The sequence below is a fragment of the Neoarthrinium moseri genome (assembly GCF_022829205.1).
Source record: "Neoarthrinium moseri strain CBS 164.80 chromosome Unknown scaffold19_Wmoseri_CBS_16480, whole genome shotgun sequence".
NCBI lineage: Eukaryota > Fungi > Ascomycota > Sordariomycetes > Amphisphaeriales > Apiosporaceae > Neoarthrinium > Neoarthrinium moseri.
This window is the reverse complement of record NW_026055133.1, coordinates 390,239-408,775: the sequence shown is the minus strand read 5'-3', so window position 1 is coordinate 408,775 and position 18,537 is coordinate 390,239. Positions and strand designations below refer to the sequence as shown.

At 52.0% G+C, this 18,537-nt stretch overlaps 7 protein-coding genes across 7 annotated transcripts; 4 read left to right on the top strand and 3 right to left on the bottom strand.

Moving 5' to 3' along the window:
• Positions 1-83: 83 nt before the first annotated feature.
• JN550_005939 (uncharacterized protein) lies at positions 84-1,483 on the top strand (the record flags this gene model as incomplete). Its single annotated transcript, XM_049317621.1, has 4 exons — positions 84-160; positions 409-873; positions 964-1,362; positions 1,456-1,483. 4 exons carry the CDS (start codon positions 84-86, stop codon positions 1,481-1,483), a joined length of 969 nt encoding a protein of 322 aa, XP_049172182.1.
• A 3,097-nt stretch (positions 1,484-4,580) lies between these two features.
• JN550_005938 (uncharacterized protein) lies at positions 4,581-5,827 on the bottom strand (the record flags this gene model as incomplete). Its single annotated transcript, XM_049317620.1, has 4 exons — positions 4,581-4,676; positions 4,738-4,905; positions 5,088-5,450; positions 5,735-5,827. The coding sequence occupies 4 exons, from the start codon at positions 5,825-5,827 to the stop codon at positions 4,581-4,583; spliced, it is 720 nt and encodes a 239-aa protein (XP_049172181.1).
• A 546-nt stretch (positions 5,828-6,373) lies between these two features.
• Positions 6,374-6,835, top strand: JN550_005937 (uncharacterized protein; the record flags this gene model as incomplete). The annotated part of the gene is made up of 1 exon (XM_049317619.1): positions 6,374-6,835. The coding sequence occupies one exon, from the start codon at positions 6,374-6,376 to the stop codon at positions 6,833-6,835; it is 462 nt and encodes a 153-aa protein (XP_049172180.1).
• A 76-nt stretch (positions 6,836-6,911) lies between these two features.
• Positions 6,912-9,387, bottom strand: JN550_005936 (uncharacterized protein; the record flags this gene model as incomplete). Its single annotated transcript, XM_049317618.1, has 2 exons — positions 6,912-8,807; positions 8,857-9,387. The coding sequence occupies 2 exons, from the start codon at positions 9,385-9,387 to the stop codon at positions 6,912-6,914; spliced, it is 2,427 nt and encodes an 808-aa protein (XP_049172179.1).
• Positions 9,388-10,228: 841 nt separating this feature from the next.
• On the top strand, positions 10,229-12,173 carry JN550_005935 (uncharacterized protein; the record flags this gene model as incomplete). Its single annotated transcript, XM_049317617.1, has 8 exons — positions 10,229-10,324; positions 10,396-10,434; positions 10,589-10,643; positions 10,761-11,486; positions 11,590-11,849; positions 11,904-11,958; positions 12,019-12,069; positions 12,130-12,173. 8 exons carry the CDS (start codon positions 10,229-10,231, stop codon positions 12,171-12,173), a joined length of 1,326 nt encoding a protein of 441 aa, XP_049172178.1.
• A 1,289-nt stretch (positions 12,174-13,462) lies between these two features.
• Positions 13,463-16,572, top strand: JN550_005934 (uncharacterized protein; the record flags this gene model as incomplete). The annotated part of the gene is made up of 7 exons (XM_049317616.1): positions 13,463-13,658; positions 13,715-13,848; positions 13,905-14,204; positions 14,282-14,655; positions 14,764-15,727; positions 15,787-16,019; positions 16,071-16,572. 7 exons carry the CDS (start codon positions 13,463-13,465, stop codon positions 16,570-16,572), a joined length of 2,703 nt encoding a protein of 900 aa, XP_049172177.1.
• A 99-nt stretch (positions 16,573-16,671) lies between these two features.
• JN550_005933 (uncharacterized protein) lies at positions 16,672-18,324 on the bottom strand (the record flags this gene model as incomplete). The annotated part of the gene is made up of 3 exons (XM_049317615.1): positions 16,672-17,389; positions 17,443-17,851; positions 17,910-18,324. 3 exons carry the CDS (start codon positions 18,322-18,324, stop codon positions 16,672-16,674), a joined length of 1,542 nt encoding a protein of 513 aa, XP_049172176.1.
• Positions 18,325-18,537: the final 213 nt, after the last annotated feature.

Genomic DNA, 18,537 nt, shown 5'->3' with positions numbered 1-18,537 from the left:
CAGTGTGACAGGAGGCAGGAGAATTCTGCTCGAGCACAGGATCCCCTCAAACGAGTCTCGCGGCTCCTTCTTGTGTGGTCAACATGGGCGACATGGCAAATGAGATCAAGCTGCTCTCGGGCAACAGCCATCCGAGCCTGGCCAAGGCCGTGGCCGATCGGTAGGTCTACCCATCTATCTATCTGCCCTGGACACATATGTCTTTATGCGCGACGCAAGCATGGCTGCGAGGGTGGCTGGAAGGGGTCCTGTGGTGGACGTGCAACAGGCAGAGCCGCCTCTCTGGCTTCGGTCTGCTCGGTCACACAAGGAGCCAAAATCGAAATCTAGTCAGAGAAGGGATGGGACAAAATGACACCGTCCTGGCAGTTCTATTGCGAGCAGATGGCGTTAACACTTCTGTTCTAGGCTCGGGATCGAGATCGCAAAGACCATGTCCTTGAACTACTCGAACCAGGAGACGTCAGTTACCGTCGGTGAATCAGTGCGAGACGAGGACGTCTTCATCCTGCAGTCCACGGCGCCCAACAACATCAACGACGGCGTCATGGAGCTGCTGATCATGATCCACGCCTGCCGCACCGCCAGCGCCCGCCGCATCACGGCCGTCATCCCCAACTTCCCCTACGCCCGCCAGGACAAGAAGGACAAGAGCAGAGCCCCCATCTCGGCCAAGCTCATGGCCAACATGCTGGTCACGGCCGGCTGCAACCACGTCATCACCATGGACCTGCACGCCAGCCAGATCCAGGGCTTCTTCAACGTCCCCGTCGACAACCTGTACGCCGAGCCCAGCGTGCTGAGGTGGATCAGAGAGAACTTTACCGATGAGGACATCGTCATTGTCAGTCCCGACGCAGGTGGTGCCAAGAGGTGAGTTGACATGGATGGCTCGTAGCCATATCACGGCTGCGAAAGGATTCTCATCATACGCCATGAGTGACTGTACTGACCCCTGATCAGAGCAACCTCGATAGCCGACCGTCTGGACCGCGGCTTCGCCCTGATCCACAAGGAGCGCCCGCGCCCCAACGTCGTGGGCCGCATGGTGCTGGTGGGCGACGTGAAGGACAAGGTGGCCATCCTGGTGGACGACATGGCCGACACGTGCGGCACGCTGGCCAAGGCGGCCCAGGTGCTGCAGGACAACGGCGCCAAGGAGGTCGTGGCCATCGTCACGCACGGCATCCTCAGCGGCGACGCCATCAACATCCTCAACAACAGCTGCCTCAGCCGCATCGTCGTCACCAACACGGTGCCCCTCGGCGACAAGCAGGACCAGTGCAAGAAGCTGCGCGTCATCGACGTCTCGCCCACCATCGCCGAGGCCATCCGAAGGACGCACAACGGCGAGAGTGTTAGGTACGTGCCTCTTTTTTACTTTTACCCGCTTCTTCGTGTCATCTGCCTCTGTTATACAAGTAACGAACATTATTTGCTAACCTGGTCATGTAGTTTCTTGTTCACGCACGCGCCCGTCTAGGGACCGGGAACAGGCACGTGGAAGAAGGAAAGCAGCATTGGGGGGCGGCGGCACCGGCCACATTGTAACTCATCCAGTCGGATTTCAGCATCGATGCATTCACATTCAGAATCATAAAAAAATCGGAGTTTTCATTGGGGGAGGCTGGCGGCTGATTGGGAAGGACGGGATAATGTTTTGTTTTTTTCCTCTTCCCTGCTGCTGTTTTTGGGCCGGTCATTTTCATCACATTGCAAAGTCTCCAACATAGAAAGGAAGAAAGAGAAAGAGAGAGGGAGGGATAAATGTGGCCTGCTTGTGTGTGGGTAGAGGTTTTGATACTGCGGAATAAGAAAGCATTGCATCCATCCATCTCGGGGTTGGCCGGTTCTGCTCTGGGTCTTCTCCTGGTAGTGAGATGTAGCTTACGCTGTCTAATAACTTGTAACAAGGCTGAGTGCATTGCACATATCGCAGACGAGACTGTCCTCCTTTCCCTCATCCGCTGTTCGTCCAGGTTGCGGGACAGCCGCAGTTCAGCTGCTTCTGGCTGGCTGGCTGGCCAATCGGATCCAACTATCAGGAATGATCACAGCCCAGCTCATCTCCCTCGTGAGGGTTAAAATTGCAGTGAATTTTTGGGGTCCCAGAGCAAAGTCGGGGTTCTTCCCCCCCTCCTTCCCTTCCCTCCCCTTCCTTTTTCCAGGGGTAGTCTTAACAAGTCCTATCCCGAGTGGCCACTTCCATGATTGTACGGGCCAATCCGATGTGCCCAGGAATGATCACAGCTCACCTCATCTCCCTCGTGAGGGTTAAAATCGCAGTGAAATTCATAGAGCCTCACCGAGCCTCACAGAGCCTCATAAGTCAGGGTTCTTCCACACCCCCCTTCCCTTCCTTTCCCTTCGCTTCCTTTTTCCAGGGGTAGTCTTAACAAGTCCTATCCCGAGCGGCCACTTCCATGATTGTACGGGCCAATCCGATGCGCCCAGGAATGATCACAGCTCACCTCATGTGCCCTGTGAGGGTTAAAGTTGCAGTGAAACGCTTTAGGCTCAACTCTTTTATGGCTGGATATACGCATCCTGTCCCCCTGTAACGCAGCCACCCTGACGTATGTAGAATGGATCCACAATTTCTGCTCACTGCTCTGGACAAGTAAACAGGTTGGACGCAGACTTTCCGGCCACTTAATAGGAGATTTTGCGCCTCCAGCAACGGCATAACACTGTTCGGGGCCGGGCATTGTTTCCAAGTGGCGACGGACTGTCGTGTGATGGTATGGAATATATCAGGACTGGCAAGCTATCTGCCGATTGCTCACGACACCCCTCAAAGGAAGAGGCCTATTGAGGGAGGCTTGGCGGGTCTAGGAAGGAATTCCAGCAGTCTTGAATCGTATTCTACCCGAGCTGCAAGAAAATCACGTTTCGCACCGTGAATTCAATCCATTACGATCTCAAGCCTACTGCTTACATAGAATGCATAGCGTGCTGCTGCTCTTAGCCGTCCACTATGGCCGAAGCACCGAGGTTGTTTTGGTGTTAACTGAGTTGCAGACTTGCGGCCGGGGTTGTGCTCCGAACTCTTAGTATAAGTGCCATCAAGTGCTAGGATCGACAGCACTACTTAACTCAAGTGGTCGCTGTATGCACTATCGGGAGTTGGACGGATTCCATTCTTTGCGACATGGGAGCCTTCCTTATTGTAGACACAAACCGCATCATGGCTTTCAGGGGGCAATGAAGTCCGAGAGTCTCTTAAGGTCAGCCTCAGACAACGCGTTCGACAAGGGAAGGTGGGAGGAAAACTGTAGGCGATCGAACATTTTTCAGTATTGCAGATATAAGAAGTCATTACATTTATCTTGGGCTGACCGGTTCTGCTTCAGGTCTTCGTTTGGTGGTGAGGAGCAGTAAACTACCGCATTTCATCACTTGAGCCAGGACTGATGAGTGCATATCATGGAGATAGAAATCACATGTCGTGCTTTCCCTTAACTATTCGTTCGGGTTTTAAAAGCGAGGCTACTGTTCAGATGCATCTAACTGGCCGACGGATTAGAATGCAATGGTGCCAGGACTGCTCACAGGCCATCTCATATCCCCCTCGGGGGAGTTAATTTGTAGTGCATACCGCCACGTTGTGTCCGAACCAGGGCCCTGGGGTTGATTTGGTAGTAAAATGCGAGGGCCTTGACGTCAGCCTCTTCAGCATCTTTACAGGCTGGACGGGTTCAGACGAGACTGGATGATAGGCAGGTTGTCGACTAATCGAATATCTGGTTTCCTTTATTGATCAAGAGACAACCGCGATAGACCACGTCGAGGCTGCTGTTTTGAGTATTATTATTGTCACTAAGAATGCACATGCCAACTGAGCCGAGCAAGTTCACATTCCTAGATAAGGAGCAAGGGGCCGAAGGGGATATAATGGCCCGCGTGGGCTATGGCTACGCAAGTGAGAGAAGACATCGATTGCTATAAGGAATTCCGACAAGGCTCGCCGTAGTAGACATGAGATACTCAGGAACATTTTATGTTCCAAACCACTGTACGCATGAGGCTGTTTTATCGATCGCCGAAGTCCTGTTGAGAATCAGTGGACACAGCAGGGCATTCTGAAGGTCATGTCTCGTCAGTCGCCACTCATCCCGTTCGTCGCGAAACAATCACTTGCATCGAGCAAGCTCAAGGTGAGGGCATTGCAGGTGACTTTTCCGAGGCGTTCAGATGGACCGGCTCAAGCTGTCATTGGTTAGTGAAATTCGCCGGGCGGAGATGACAAGGGTAATCATATTGACGGAGACGAGGTTGGGAAGACAGCTCTCACGAAGATAGTCAAGTCACTGAAGCAGTGCTCACATTTGGGTTGTTCCGCGAGCAAATTGTACATCATGGGAATCATCAAGTCCTTTTATTTTATGCCGAGAAATTACATCTCATGATCTAGCTCGGGGCCAATACAAACCATTCATTCCGCGATGGCGGGACCACTAGTTCACGCCGGCAAAACGATACCCATTTTGCCATGATTGTTGTCGTTTCCCATTCCTCAATGCAAGAGAACCACAAGGATGCGAGACACCAAACCCAACGCCTGAAGACAGACACCCATCTTACTTGCGCATGGAAGAGGCTCTTCTCTTGCGGGACTCGGCCTTCTGGGCACGGGCCTCGGAGACACGCTTGGCAAGGAGGGAGGCGTACTCGGCCTGGAGATAACGAGTCAGTACTGTGACAATTCAACATCGACAGAGAGGGTGGAGAACGTACGGCCTCGTCCTTGACCTTCTCGGACTGGCGGCGCTTGAGGGCGATGCGGTGGCGCTTGTGCTGCAGACGCTGGGGGGTGACCAGTCTCTGGATCTTGGGGGCCTTGGTGTAAGGCTTCTTGCCCTCGCCCTTGGGCTGGACCTCACGGCGGATGACGTACTTGCGGACCTATTTGCTTCCATATTAGCCATGCTCTTATGTGTGTACGAACCAGTCTTTGGACCGGTGTTTCCCTCTCATCTCAGACTCTGCCCGGTGGTGTCTTTGCGAAGGATTCGTCTCTCTCATCCCGCAGCAGCAACGACCGGGCAGGCGATGACGAGTTGGCAGTGTGGTGGGCGGTCACTCACATCGTCATCCTTGCTGAGGCTGAAGAATCGGCGGATCTTGGTGGCACGCTTGGGGCCGAGGCGCTTGGGGTGGACGACATCGGTCAGGCCGGGGAGGTCCTGCTCGCCCTGCTTGACAATGGCGAGAGCGAGGACGGAAAGGTCCATGGCGACGATGCAGCCACGGACGGACTTTCTCTTGCGCTCACCGGTGCGGCGGGGGCGGTAGCAGGAGTGGCCGTCGGAGAGCAGGAGGCGGACACGGGTAGGGTGCATGACACCCTGCTTCATGGGGAAACCCTGCTTGTCGTTACCGCCAGTGATGCGGAAGATGTAGCCCTTGAACTCGTCGCCGAGGTTGTCACCGGCAACTTCAGCGCCCATCTGTAGAAATGAGCAGTCAGCAGGCCGTCGTCGTCTGAGTGTGGGTATGTTTGTGATGGTTGGTGGTGCGGTCTCCCATCTCGAGATCAGAGATCAAGAGCTGGGCGAGCCGTGGGATTCTGCGATGCCGTCCCGTCTCTGTTCCTTCCCTCTTCTTCGTTCTACTTCAGCGATAGACGTATGAGGAATTCCGAGGTCGAAACGGAGGCAGGCGGTTCGCAGGCCCGGAGACCGCAGTGATGGATGGATTGTTCGGTTTGATCTGGTGGCAGGCAAAAACGTACGCGCTTGTCCATGAAGTCGCGGAGCTTACGCTCATCCTCGATCTCGATCAGCTTCTGGCTGCCATTGGCAGGGTAGGAGATGTTCAACTTCATGGTGGGCGAAGTTGTGCTTGTCGAGCTGTTGGGTTAGTGGTTGGTTGCTGAGGTCGAGGGGAGGTCGTGAAAAACAGCGGCGGCTCGAAAAAATGAAAGTCGAGTGAGTTTCTGAATTTCGTGTGGGCGGGCTGCTTCTCGCTAGGCCCGATTTGGGATAGCGGGGTCGTTGGCCTCTGCTGGCAGTAGGGTTTTTTGGTGCGAGAGCGCTAGGGTGCCCAATGGTCTGTGCAGCGCCCACTTTTTTCCCACCATCACGCCGGTACGTACTCCTCAGATCCGGACTTTCGCCGATCGGCATCCTGGCCCTCGTCAGCAAACTGGCAACCCAAGAGAGCCTCCAACCAGGGAAAACACGCGCTACCGTAGAGAGAGCACCTCGAGGTCACAACGGACGCTCATTGGTGTGCAGCTTGGGACCACAGGAGCTGGGGCGCGTCGGCTGCAACGAAAGACGACATACACTTTCACGGACACATACAACTACGTGCAAATGCAGTGATCTATTCCTACGCATAGTTATCTTGGCCCCTGACTGGCACAATCATGGCATCCTCTGTCAAGCTGTACCCTCGGACTTTGGGCGCGACTGACCTCGCGGCCAACCCGCTGCCTCAACTCATACAAACGCCTTCGGGCATGGCACTGCTTGAGCTACAAGGCACCATCAACCTTCCCCAGCCAGATCCTGACGCAGAAGGTCTGGCGCCCGAGGTACCAATCGGCAGGATCACCTTCCCGGACTTCAATTCCAATGCTCTAGATCCATCTAGCACTTCATGGATGAAGCGCGTCCATTTATACGTCGGCCAGCATCAGAGACTCACGGGAGAGGTCAAGAAGCTGCCCAAGGCCATGGCCGTTATCCGCAGACGCCAGGACCCCAGCAAAGATGTCACAATGCAAGATGTCGAAGCTGAAGACAAGGTTGCGGACCTCGAGATTGTAGAGATCGTCAAGTATAAGCTGATTTTCTCTCAACGACCCGAGCCTGTCGGTACTAGTTGAGGACCGCGCCAAAGCTGAACAGGATACCTTGCCTGCCGCATCCCCCCTCCCGCCGGCTCTACCCCACGTATGCCGTCTAGCATTCCATTACATTATTGGAAACACCATTGTCCATGCTCATGGCCCTCTGCCTCTTGGATCGGCCATTCTGATAACTGTCACCCGCTACGCGCAACCTCTTCCGGTCCGTTTTCTTGGACGCGGTCCTTGGCATCCAGCTCGTCAGGATAAAGCGTGTCGGCACCATGTGCAGTGGCAGTTTGTTAGAGATGACCTGTTTGATCTCTTCCACCTTCTGCGCCGCAAGACTGTCCTCGACTGCATCTGACAGGATCGGCTCTCCCTTGACCAACGCAGCTGAGCTCTCCGGGTGGTCATCGAGATATACGTACGCTGCCAGTTCCGGCTCTGTCACGTCGTCGTCCGCATGAAGCATATCAACCACTATGGCGTCCTTCTGTGTTAGGCATCGTCGTGCCTGAAACTCGACTTCGAGCGCATCCACACGGCGGCCATCAAACTTGAGGATATGGTCCTTGCGCCCGATGTATTGTATCGTGCCGTCGTGGCGCAAACGACCCAGATCACCGGAACGATAGAACCGGGAAGTGTGCACTCTTTCAGGATGCATCTCGTCCATCCAAGACGGCGCGTCATCGAGAAACACAGCTTGCTGGTTTTGGCCGACCTCGTCCAAGTACTTCTGCGATAGGTGAGGCCCCTCGATTAGGAGCTCTCCAACTGCACCCACCGGCATTAACCGCTCTGGAGATGTTGCATCAACAATCCAGATAGCCCCAGTCGCTGCTTTTCCGATCATGTCGTTCTGCTCAGGTTGTACGTCCTCATTATAGGCACAACAAATGGCTGCCTCTCCCATTCCATACTGGTTTATGAGCTTCGTACTGCTAGTTTGCCACTTCTGTGCAAAGTCTCTTGGCATGGGCTCTCCACCAATACATAAGGTTTCCAGGCATGGCACCTTCTTAGGATCAAGACTCATTGCAGCTGTCGGGGACAAGAAGGCTATATTGGCTTGCAGTCCAGTGATCACCTCATGAAGGTCGCTGTTCATCTTTGTTGGGCATGGGACGACGCAGCATCCGCCGATGATAAGGGGAACGAGGAACTCAAGGTTACATATGTCAAAAGCATAGTCGTCAAACCCTAAGAATCGTGTATGAGCTTTGAGCCCAAGATTCTTGACGTAGTCCAGAAGAGCAGTGCTGTACGATTGGTGCTTTTGGACAATGCCTTTCGGCCTTCCTGTGGACCCGGATGTGAACACGATCAAACACGCGTTGTTCGGCCTTACGATTACGTTGAGAAGACTACTTTTGTGAGGGAGTTGACGCAACCAATCCGGTGTCACCTCCAGAACTGTCTCGATCAGTGGCCGGAACTTGCTGGCGTTTTCGGGATCACTAAGGAGCACCCGGGCCCTTGTTCTTTGGACTGCTGAATCAATGTACGCAGGCGGATCAGTCGAGAGAATAGAAACGTAAGCACCTCCTGCGCGCATAATTCCGAGCCGTGTGACAATAGGCCATATCGATCTGGGGAAGCAGCTGAAGACGAATGTCTCGGGCCCGATGCCTAGTGACGCAAGATAGTGTGCCAAGCGTAGCGAGAGATCGTCAAGCTCGCCATATGTGAGATCCCCGTCCCAACCGGATACTGCGATGCGCGATGGATGCAGACGACATTGCCGAAGAACTAGGTCATGCACACATGTATTTTCGACCTGAGAGATCCTGCTAGTGATCTTGCGAATCAGGAATTGGTCTGCATATGAGCATGCCTCGACCTGACCGACTCTGGACTGCGGGAAGGTTAAGACATCGAACAACACACGGTTGAAAGTGCTGTGCACACTCTGGGCTACTTGTTCGTTGATGCGCGAGGAGTCGTAGTGAATGCTAGTTGATATCCTGCCGCCCGGTGTGTTTTTCACCGACACTACAAGATGAACCTGGATCCAGGTTAGCAACGCTTCGTCTCTGAAATATAGCAAAACGAACATTGGCACCGATGCTTCGAGGCTCTTGGTTGTAGACATGACCTCCGAATGCCAGCGCTGTGTTCCAAAACTTTGAAGCGGGTATTGGAGACACAGAGACGGCTTGTTCTGCGTTGGTCGATATTGGGAAGGACGATTCTTGAGCGCTCTCCAAGCGCATAAGCAGATTCAGCAGCTCCTCATCCCTTGCCAGGTGGAACATGCACAGGGACGAAGATGACTGTTCCGTAATACCGTTGGTGCCGTTTCCTGTTTTGTGATAGCAGCTGGCGCGTCGTTTCGCATAGTATTCAAAGGAGACAACATCTGGCGATACATAGCACTGCAACGACAACCCCCAAGAGGCTTTGAGGATCGAAGCCATACTGATCCCTTGCTTTTTGAACGACGCCTCAATGCCATCCCATCGTCCATTCAATGAATCGCTGATAACATTCTGAGTAATTGGGTTCTCGCTCTTGTCGGATGATAGTGGGAAAAGACATGGTGGATACACAGCCTGATGGCCATCGCTGAGCAGTTTTCCAGGCATGTCTGCTTAATTGATCCCAGTGGAGGTGTACAACTTGTCTGGGGATGCCTCATGAATCATTGCACCCCTTAAGTATCCTCGTCTGTGGATGCTGCTGAGAAGAGACAGCATGTCACCTACTTCAAGGCAGCTTGTGAGGATGAGGAATTTGTCCGTGTTAGTTTCCCGTTGAACGCCAATTACCGAGTTCATCGACATCACAGTCGCCAACTACAGAATTGCAGAGTTGTAGTATTAATTAAATCAGCAGTTGACAAACTTGGGGTTGTCATTTTAGCCCAATCAAAGAGTCGTCAACGTCGCAAGCATCACATCCTGCTATTAAACGTGTGCTTGCGTGTTGCAGTCCAATTTCTAGGCGCCGCAATCCTCCATGCATCTGAGTGAACCAGTCACTGAGAGACAAGGTCACTCCGAGCCCCAGTACCTACACCGATGTAGGACTTGGTTCTACAGTCATTCCGTTAGGCTGCTTTCCAGGTAGTGCAGAAAGTGAACCCGACTGGTACAGTACTACAACTCCAAATCATGTTGTGTAAAGGGTCATATGCGGTCTCGAAATCCCAGCAGATTTGTCAACGGCCCCGTGCTTGGTCAATTGGCCAATCCCTTTACGAAATCGAGGGTCACATCATTGAATCACTCCCGTAACCCAACTGGTCATTTTGCAGCGTGATACGTCATTAGCGACGGCCAATTGTGTGACTTTGAGGACATGCCAGATAGGAAGATCTCGCAATCAAGTCGATTGCCCAACCTCTTGATACGCAACCCTGCTTCTAACATCTGATTACCCTCCCATCGTTTTCTTGACCACCTCCAAGAAGAAGCATTCGTTGTCATGGCAGCAGAAAGCATTGACTACTTGCCCTTGCATATTCGGGTCCGCTCAAGTCGGTGGTTTACGATAGCATCAGTTGCTATCGCTGTCTTCACCGTGAGTGCATCATAGAGCTGCAGAGGAGTCGCTGGATACATACGCCACGTTGCTGACAATCAACGCAATAGGACACCTTTCTCTACGGGCATGCCCCTCACAGCCAAGTGGTATTAGCCAGATACTAATAGAGCAAACAGGCTTCTCATACCGGTGCTACCCAGAGTCATACACGATCGATGCCCTGTTCCGGAATATTCAGGTGCGGTTCTCGTGGTCATCCTCTGGTGGGACAATCCCGACTGAAAATTCCAAAAAGTACAGATACTCACAGCAGTAGCCGTAGGGCTATCTGGGGCGGGTAACTTGGTCGGATCATGTCAGTTACCGGGTTCCAAAATCAATAAACATGCGCGACTAACAAACAAGACCTATTTGGGTATCTGTCAGGTGCGTAGACTTCTATGTCTGAAGCATGTTGCTGATACTCACCCAGATCATATCCGTAACCGCCGGACCTCGCTCCTTCTCGGGCTCACCGTCTTTATCGCCGGAACAGCCATGATATGGGCCGCAAGACACTTTGCTATTCTTTCGATCGGCCGGCTGCTGCAGGGTTTGGCCTCAGCAGCTGTCTGGGTCGTCGGTCTGGCGTTGCTAGCAGATACCGTTGGCCGCGACGAGGTTCCCGTGGCCATGGGCTATGTCAATGTCGGGTTCAGTGGAGGTACAGTGCTGGGTCCCATCGCTGGTGGTCTTCTCTACTCCCTTGGCGGTTTCGATGCTGTCATGGGGTTAGCTGTCGGCTTGCTGTGCCTAGACATCTTGCTCAGGATCCTCATTATCGAGAAGAAGGACCTGCCGTCGTTTCTCAGCACTGCAGCTGTCAAAGGCTCTCTCTTCGACCAGGAAGCATCATCTCCTCTGCTCCGTGAGTCGGTGCCTTCGTATACCACCTGTGCCGAGAGACCTGCAGTGTGCAACGGGTCTGGCGGAGAGGATAACATTACGTCGGCTGTACCAGAGATCGCACTCCGCATTCTGATTCAGTCTCGTAGACTGTTGGTCAGCCTAGGATGCACACTAGTTCAGGCCATCACCATGACAGCGTTCGAAGTTACGCTGCCGCTTCATCTATACGAGACCCCAGGATACACCATGCTTGACACGGGGCTCGTATTCATCCCGATCATGGTGCCAGCTCTGCTGTCGCCTGTCATCGGTAAGTCCATGGAAGGTTTATTCCACTCCATCCCACCATACCCCTCCATTCTGTAGCGATTCGTGGAAAAGATCGATGACAGCTCAATTTCGCCCGGGCATAGGCCACATCTGTACTCGACTCGGCAACCGCCCCGTCGTATTGACCGGCTACCTGGTCTGCGGTACTATGCTGATTCTTCTACGCCTGCATACGTCCAGCGATACCGTCCACGACATGGGTCTACACGTGGCCCTCGCCTTCATCGGCCTCGCTATGTGTATGGTTATGACCCCCGTGCTGAGTGAGGTCTTCGCCGCCGTCGAAGACCTAGAGCGCGAGAAGCCGGGTCGTTTTGGTGCGTACGGCGCCTTTGCGCAGGCCGTAAGTCTCCTCCACCTGTAGCATCATCCGTGTGCTGACGGTTCCTGCGCACAGTATGGCTTGTTCGAGCTTTTCTATGCTGCTGGGTCACTTTTGGGTCCAGTGTTAGGTGGGTATTGCTTTACTAATCTGCTCCTTTCCTCTATGGCCAGCGCTGATGGGTTTGCAGCGGGATGGTTAAAGACGCAGTTTTCGTGGGCGTCCATGACTTTGGGCTTGGGTAAGTAATCAACCCACTGGAATCTTCTGAAAATTGGTTGTCACTGACGCCGTCGAACAGGAGCTTTGAACCTCATTACGATAGCCGTAGTCCTTCTGCTCTAAATCTGAGCCTTTCATTGGAGATACTTGGCGCAAAAATACGAACTAAAAATCGATTTCTATGGCTTGTATGTATCAGAGGGTAGAATGAAACATGTCAAAAAGAAGATCGCATCTGCATACTACCCTTCACTCTGAATCCCTCTAAATGGCTCCTTAGCCGAATTACCCACGACACTGTCGCACGTCTAGCTTGGTTTGCTGGTCTATTTGGGCTAGGGTCTCTGTGAGTAACTTTCGCTGTCTGTGGGTTAGTTGCGCTGGTGTGAGCCAGTGCCTCAGGGTAGTCCTAGAACAGTGCAACGGCGCCGAGGCCATGGCCGACGCCTATTGCAACTTCTGACATATTTGTGGTACTCACAACTGCCGAAGGACTCCATCGCCGCTGTTGGGTTGCAATGCATAGCTAATATTGGTGGATGAAGGCACATAACTATTCGCTTCATCTCCTATGAGGAGAAACGGTATTGCTCTACGTTTGTATGCGCATAGGTAGCCGAGTAAAGGTTGCACTCTCCAATGTGGAGATCGTCTTGTAAGACCACAGGTTTAGGGCCACCAATTTAACATGCGGTTGTATCACTTGTTCACTTATGCTCAGACTTGGTTACCCGGTCGAACGAGCAAACATGAAGCCGCTTGTGTCAACTAAGGGGTTATCGTTGCGCACTGTGGCTTTGATGAAGACGTGATTTCTAAGAATCATGACTTTTCCATTGTGACTCCGGGTGCAATGAGGTCGATAGTTTTACTAACGCACGTGTAACACCGAACCAATGGGAACTGCGAAACGGAAACGGAAATCATGAGGGTCGGACTGTCCACACTATCACAAATTTCAGATGACAGTTACCATCCAGTCGCTGTGTACTGGCAGTCTGAACACAGAAACAAGCCCAATTATGTACGCAAAGCACTTTCCCGCCTAGCGGGGGTCACACTTGCACAACAACAGTTGGGAGCCTTCCGTGTAGCAACGCGGGAGGAACGAATGTCTCGAGTCACTATATGTTTCACGTCACACTTCTGGTTCGAGTAAAGCAAGAGTACAGATCTGGCGTTAATATTCCCTGTATTGGCAACTGCAAAGTTACTCATGTCCCCAAACTTGTGGCCGTCACAATCGTAAGACAGTGATTGGCAAGTGGGTTACGTAGCCGCCATATGTCGAGCCTTTCAACAGTGGAACAGGGCACGGTTTTCATCATAGTATGAACGCAGGATATTATTGGAAAAAGTATAAGTAGAACAAGTTACTCCTACATTTCTGAACCGCATGGTCATCAACCGCCATGGTTTATCAATACTATCCCATTACTGGAATCAAAGCCGGCTGGGGAGAGGGGGGTGCGGTGCCTGTCCGACAAGAAATTGATGAATGGTCCGAAGATCCGGCAAATGCCAAGCAGGTCGACCTGTTTTTACATGCACTCCGCCGCTTTCAAGATGTGCCTCCTGGTCAGCGGGACTCATATTTCCAAGTTGCTGGTGGGTCACACTTTGAGCAAACAAAGAATTTGTCTCAAAACTTACAACTCGTCTAGGTATTCATGGAATGCCGTACAAAGCATGGGACGAGCCAGATACATCTGATGAAGATACCAAGGGGAAGGCCTATTGTACCCACATGAACGCTCTTTTCCCCCCATGGCATCGTCCTTATCTGCTTCTCTACGAGGTAATCTGGGACTGTTCTTAACTTGTCGGCTTTCATGAGCTCACTCTTTTCTCTAGCAACAAATTTACGAAATCATGATCAGAGACATCGTTCCAACCTTTCCCGAAGGTGAACGGAAAGCTTGGAGGCATGCCGCAGATACCTGGCGACTACCGTTCTGGGACTGGGCAGTCACGGGCAAGGTGCCAAAGCTCGCACATGATGCATTAGCGCTTATAACCATCCCGCCACGGGGCAAAACTTCAATAGAAAACCCCCTGCATAAGTTCCGAATGCCTAACGACAAACCTATGGAGTCTGAAGGAGTCAGAACTATCCCTGATCGGACCGATCCGGAAAATCCAGTGCAGTACTTCGTAGGTGCAATCACTAACTCCTTTTCTGACCCTCAAATTGGGCTGTTTCGAGCATAGATCACTGACTCAAGGACCAGTATGGAGCATGCCACGCTTCTAGTAGGTCTCCCACAGAGATTCAAACACGTAAGGACAGCAAGGAATGGCGCGAGGGCGTCGTCAACAATGAGCTGGTGGAGAAGGCCATAATGGACCATATCAGCATTGACCCAAAGAAGCCTCAACATGGTTCAGCGGCCGAGATGGTATACTACCTTCTCAATCATTCTCTGAGTTACGAAGAGTTCGCAACGACAGGTCCGCCAGTCCCTGGAGAGATTCGAGGTGTTGACAAGATGATCAACCTTGAGTTCATTCACAACAACATTCATTACTGGGTTGGTGGAGACGGTGGGCACATGTCCCAAATTCCGGTCGCCACGTTTGATCCAATCTTCTGGCTTCATCATTGGTAGGTGATTCAACAGTCCGATACTATCCCCTCTTTTCCATGGCCTACCCACTTAGTCCACCCTATAAATTTCCGAACAAGGGTTCCAAAGTTCTAACACGTGAGAAGTAACATTGACCGTCTCTTCGGTATCTGGCAGCAGCTGAACCCAGATAAGTGGTTCACCTCAGGGGACCAAGGTCCATTTGACCAAAAAGTCATTGGTATCAAGGAGACGGACAAAGTCACAAACAAGACTCCCCTTCGTCCGTTTCACAAAGATTCCAAAGGGACAGTGTATACTCCAGATGAGGTCAGAGACCACATTCCGCTTGGGTATACCTACCCGGAGATCCAGCCATGGAAGCCAGAGTTCCAGTCCCAAGGTCGATTTGACCGTGAGAAGTATATCAAGTACATCACCGACGTGATCAACGAAAAGTACGGCAAAGCTCGAAAGAAGGCATTAATGATACTAGATCAGCTGACTAACAACCCGGACCGTGGAGTTCCTGAACTTCCTAAGATGGCTGGAGTCTCAGGGACACCTGAAGGCTCATTGCCTGCCATGGCTATTGCAGTCGCCATCGCTGAGGAAGGGCGACCTGCATTTGCGTATGCCCGTGCTGGTGGAAAAGTCTCTCCTGATCAGCCTCTTCATCCTTCTCGAGCCGCTCAATATGCAAATTCAACTGAGCCAGTCGTTGGAGCCATGCCAGGTATGAGAGTCGGTCTTGATGGCGAATCCATCAAGTCCAACTACTATATCTTAAGCGTCAGTTTTTCCCGTTTTGGATTGGGAGGTCACCCGTTCAACGTGGAGATATTCCTCAAACCAGAAGATCAATTACAAGCTCAAGATGGGAAGAAGGATTTTATTGGCAGCGTCTACAACTTTAGTCAGCCTGCGATACAGGACGGTGAAGAGGTTTGCAGCAGTTGCACCGATGTTCAAGCCCAGAACGCTAAGATGTCAGCGTGTTTGCCAATAAACCTCTTCCTACACAGGCTGATTGAGCAAGACGCACTCAGAGACCTCTCGGAGGGTGTCGTTAAAGATGTGCTCAATCGACTACACTGGGAAGTCCGAAAGGTCTGTGAGCATAACATTTCAACAAGGACTTGTAGAATCCGCTAACTCTGAACTACTAGTATGGGCGAAAGATTACAGATACTGAGTTGGCGGGCCTTGATCTGAATGTGACTCTCTCAAGGCACATTGCGACATACAGCACCGACTCTTTCCAGACAACTCCCTTCACAGACAATACTACCGTCCAACTCAAAACAGCTCAAGGGGCGGGGACCAGTAATGCCAATGCCAATGCTTCCTCTTCACAGCGACCAAAGCCCGACGCTGGCGCCGGTGCCGATCAAAGCCAAACGTACCTACTCACCTAGAATCCCCTTGCAGCATCTTTACTAATGAGATGTAGGGTGTCTAACGCTCAGTATCTTGCCCTCGATAAGACCATCAGACTTGAAAAGGCAGTCCCGGCCGGTGGCACTATAATCGTCCAGTCTGCGTCAGTGACCCTGGATCCTGCAAACGTGCGCGAAGACAGTACCGGCATATCATTCATGCACTTTGACGAAAGCGGTTCGGCTGACAGATACGATGAGTCCAACTATGACGTGCTGCTGAGTGTCTCTTTCCGCCGTAAGGAGAACGTCTTCCGTCTCAACAGTAAGGCGGCTCATGGGTCGTGGGATCGCCAAGATGACTTGCGGCTCCATACAAGCTGGTTCAAAACGCCATCCCCAAGGATTGAGGTCCGCGATATGCAGGATAAGTACGAGGTATACGTCGATGGTGCTCATGTAGGCACACGGGACAAGAAGTATCAGAAGAGCATCACCCATGTGCAATACTGGGTGAAGGACGATGACCAGACCACATCCATGTTCTCGCATGCGCTTGTTGTTACAGTTCCATAGTCCACACGTCAGTGCTGCATGCAAGTTCTTGGGAGATTGAAATACAGAACCTGCAGCGCGGAAAAGCATCCTAGTTGAATTGAAAGGCATTCATACCAATCACATTGATCTCTTGACATGCAGTTTATCTGTTGCCACGTTTGCTGGTGCTTCAGGGGGATTCTTCTGCCTTTTGAAACAACTCATAGTTTCGAACACGCGCTGTCCAGGCTTGTCATGAAATGCATCTAGCCAGATAACGTTCTTGAGTCGTCTTCTGGCCTCACCCCAGTCAATTTCTGGTACGTCGTCTATCCAGCGTTGCTGCAACCATAGTTCGTTGGTTCCATAGAGAGCAATTGCCCCAACAGTTAATAGCCAGAGCATCAGGTCTCGAGCAGGTTGTCTGGCGGCTTCAATAGCAAGGCAGCATTCGCAAAATCTCTTGGCCAGATAGGGGTACTGAAAGCTCTTTCCTGAAACTTGGAACGTCGTGCTCAGGAAAGCTAGCATTGCTAAGCGCAGGCACTCATCCAGTATGTTTTCAATTGCGCCCTGGAGCTGGATGAGACGGTACTGTATGGAGCAGATTACGCTCTGGAACTCCGCCTCCCGCCTCTTATGCTTGGTCATGCTTGCTTCGTTCATAACCCGACTGTAGTACTGGAGGTCTTGAAATACGTTGGCGAGTCGTTGATCTCGGATGCCGACGGCTGCAGGGCTGTATTCTGGAGCTCCATTGGATACCCCAGTCGTGTCAAATATTGGATTCAATGAAATAGGGCTATTGAAGAACAATGGATTCTCCCCAGTGGTGAGTGAGTAAGCAAGATCCACGCTGCATGATCTTCAGCTTAGTTCTTAGATTTGTGAAGAGAGAGTTGCGCTCACCGCCCGATTTTGATATGCAGCTTGGCATTGTGGCGAAACCCATCAAGCCCACCTCGGAGTTGGACTATACGCTTGAGCCCAGCGACATGGGCTAGAGCACTAGCTTGATCATCAAACATCCCAGCCACCATCGCCAGAGTAATGATTACAGCGACGGTAGAGTCACATTGGGACAGCACGGTATCGGAAAGATTCGCGTTGAGGTTCTTGATTGTGCTTCTCAGATGAGACAACGTCAAGCTCGACGAAGACTCGTTCATCATGTAGTCTTCCATGGCTGAAGCCCCGAACAGGACACAGTATAGGTAAGCCAAGTCACTGAAGACCCACTGGAACCAGAGGCTTCGACTCAGATCAAAGTCAACGCAAAGTTCCACTGGATACATCGAATCTCTGGCTGCGTTCATATCTGAGAAGACAGTTAGCACCCGTTTCAGCAGAAGACTAGGAACTGTACGAAGACGAACATTTGAATATCAACTTTTGAGAGTATCTGTCGACCTCGCCTGCCAGCCTTACGAGGGATAGATCAGGGGGGCACGGTGGTGGGATCGTATGGTGGGCTTCAGCTGGGTGTCGTGTTTCTGGTTTCTCCTGTTCATCATCCTCCTGCGCGTAGAACTTCTTGGGAATATTGGGCCGAGCAGAGACGTGCTGGTTTGACGGGAGTCCCAGGAACAAGGTCGCTCGCTCCGCTCCACATGCTGCCAGGCTACTTAGCGATATGTCGCTGGGAACTGGCCGGACCCCTATCCTCCTGTTCTTGCCTTGCATGACATGCTTCCGAATCAGTTTCCGATCCGCCGGTTTGGGCCGCCCAGAGTCGTTGACAGAAACGAAAGCGAAGCTTTGTTGAGTCTTGACCGACATCATATCATCCATGTTCTGTCGTACAAAACTCCGATCCTGGAGACAACGGAGAAAACCTGTAAAGTCCGGCCACGTAGGTCCGAACGAAATCTCCTCTCAATACTACCGGCAATATGAGAGCGTTCCGGGGACAAGTTGAGAGATGATGCATGGTCAGAAGCGAGGTTGAGAATAACATTTGGGCCATGCTCTAAAAGAGTAAATGGTCAAAGCAGCCCACGGCGG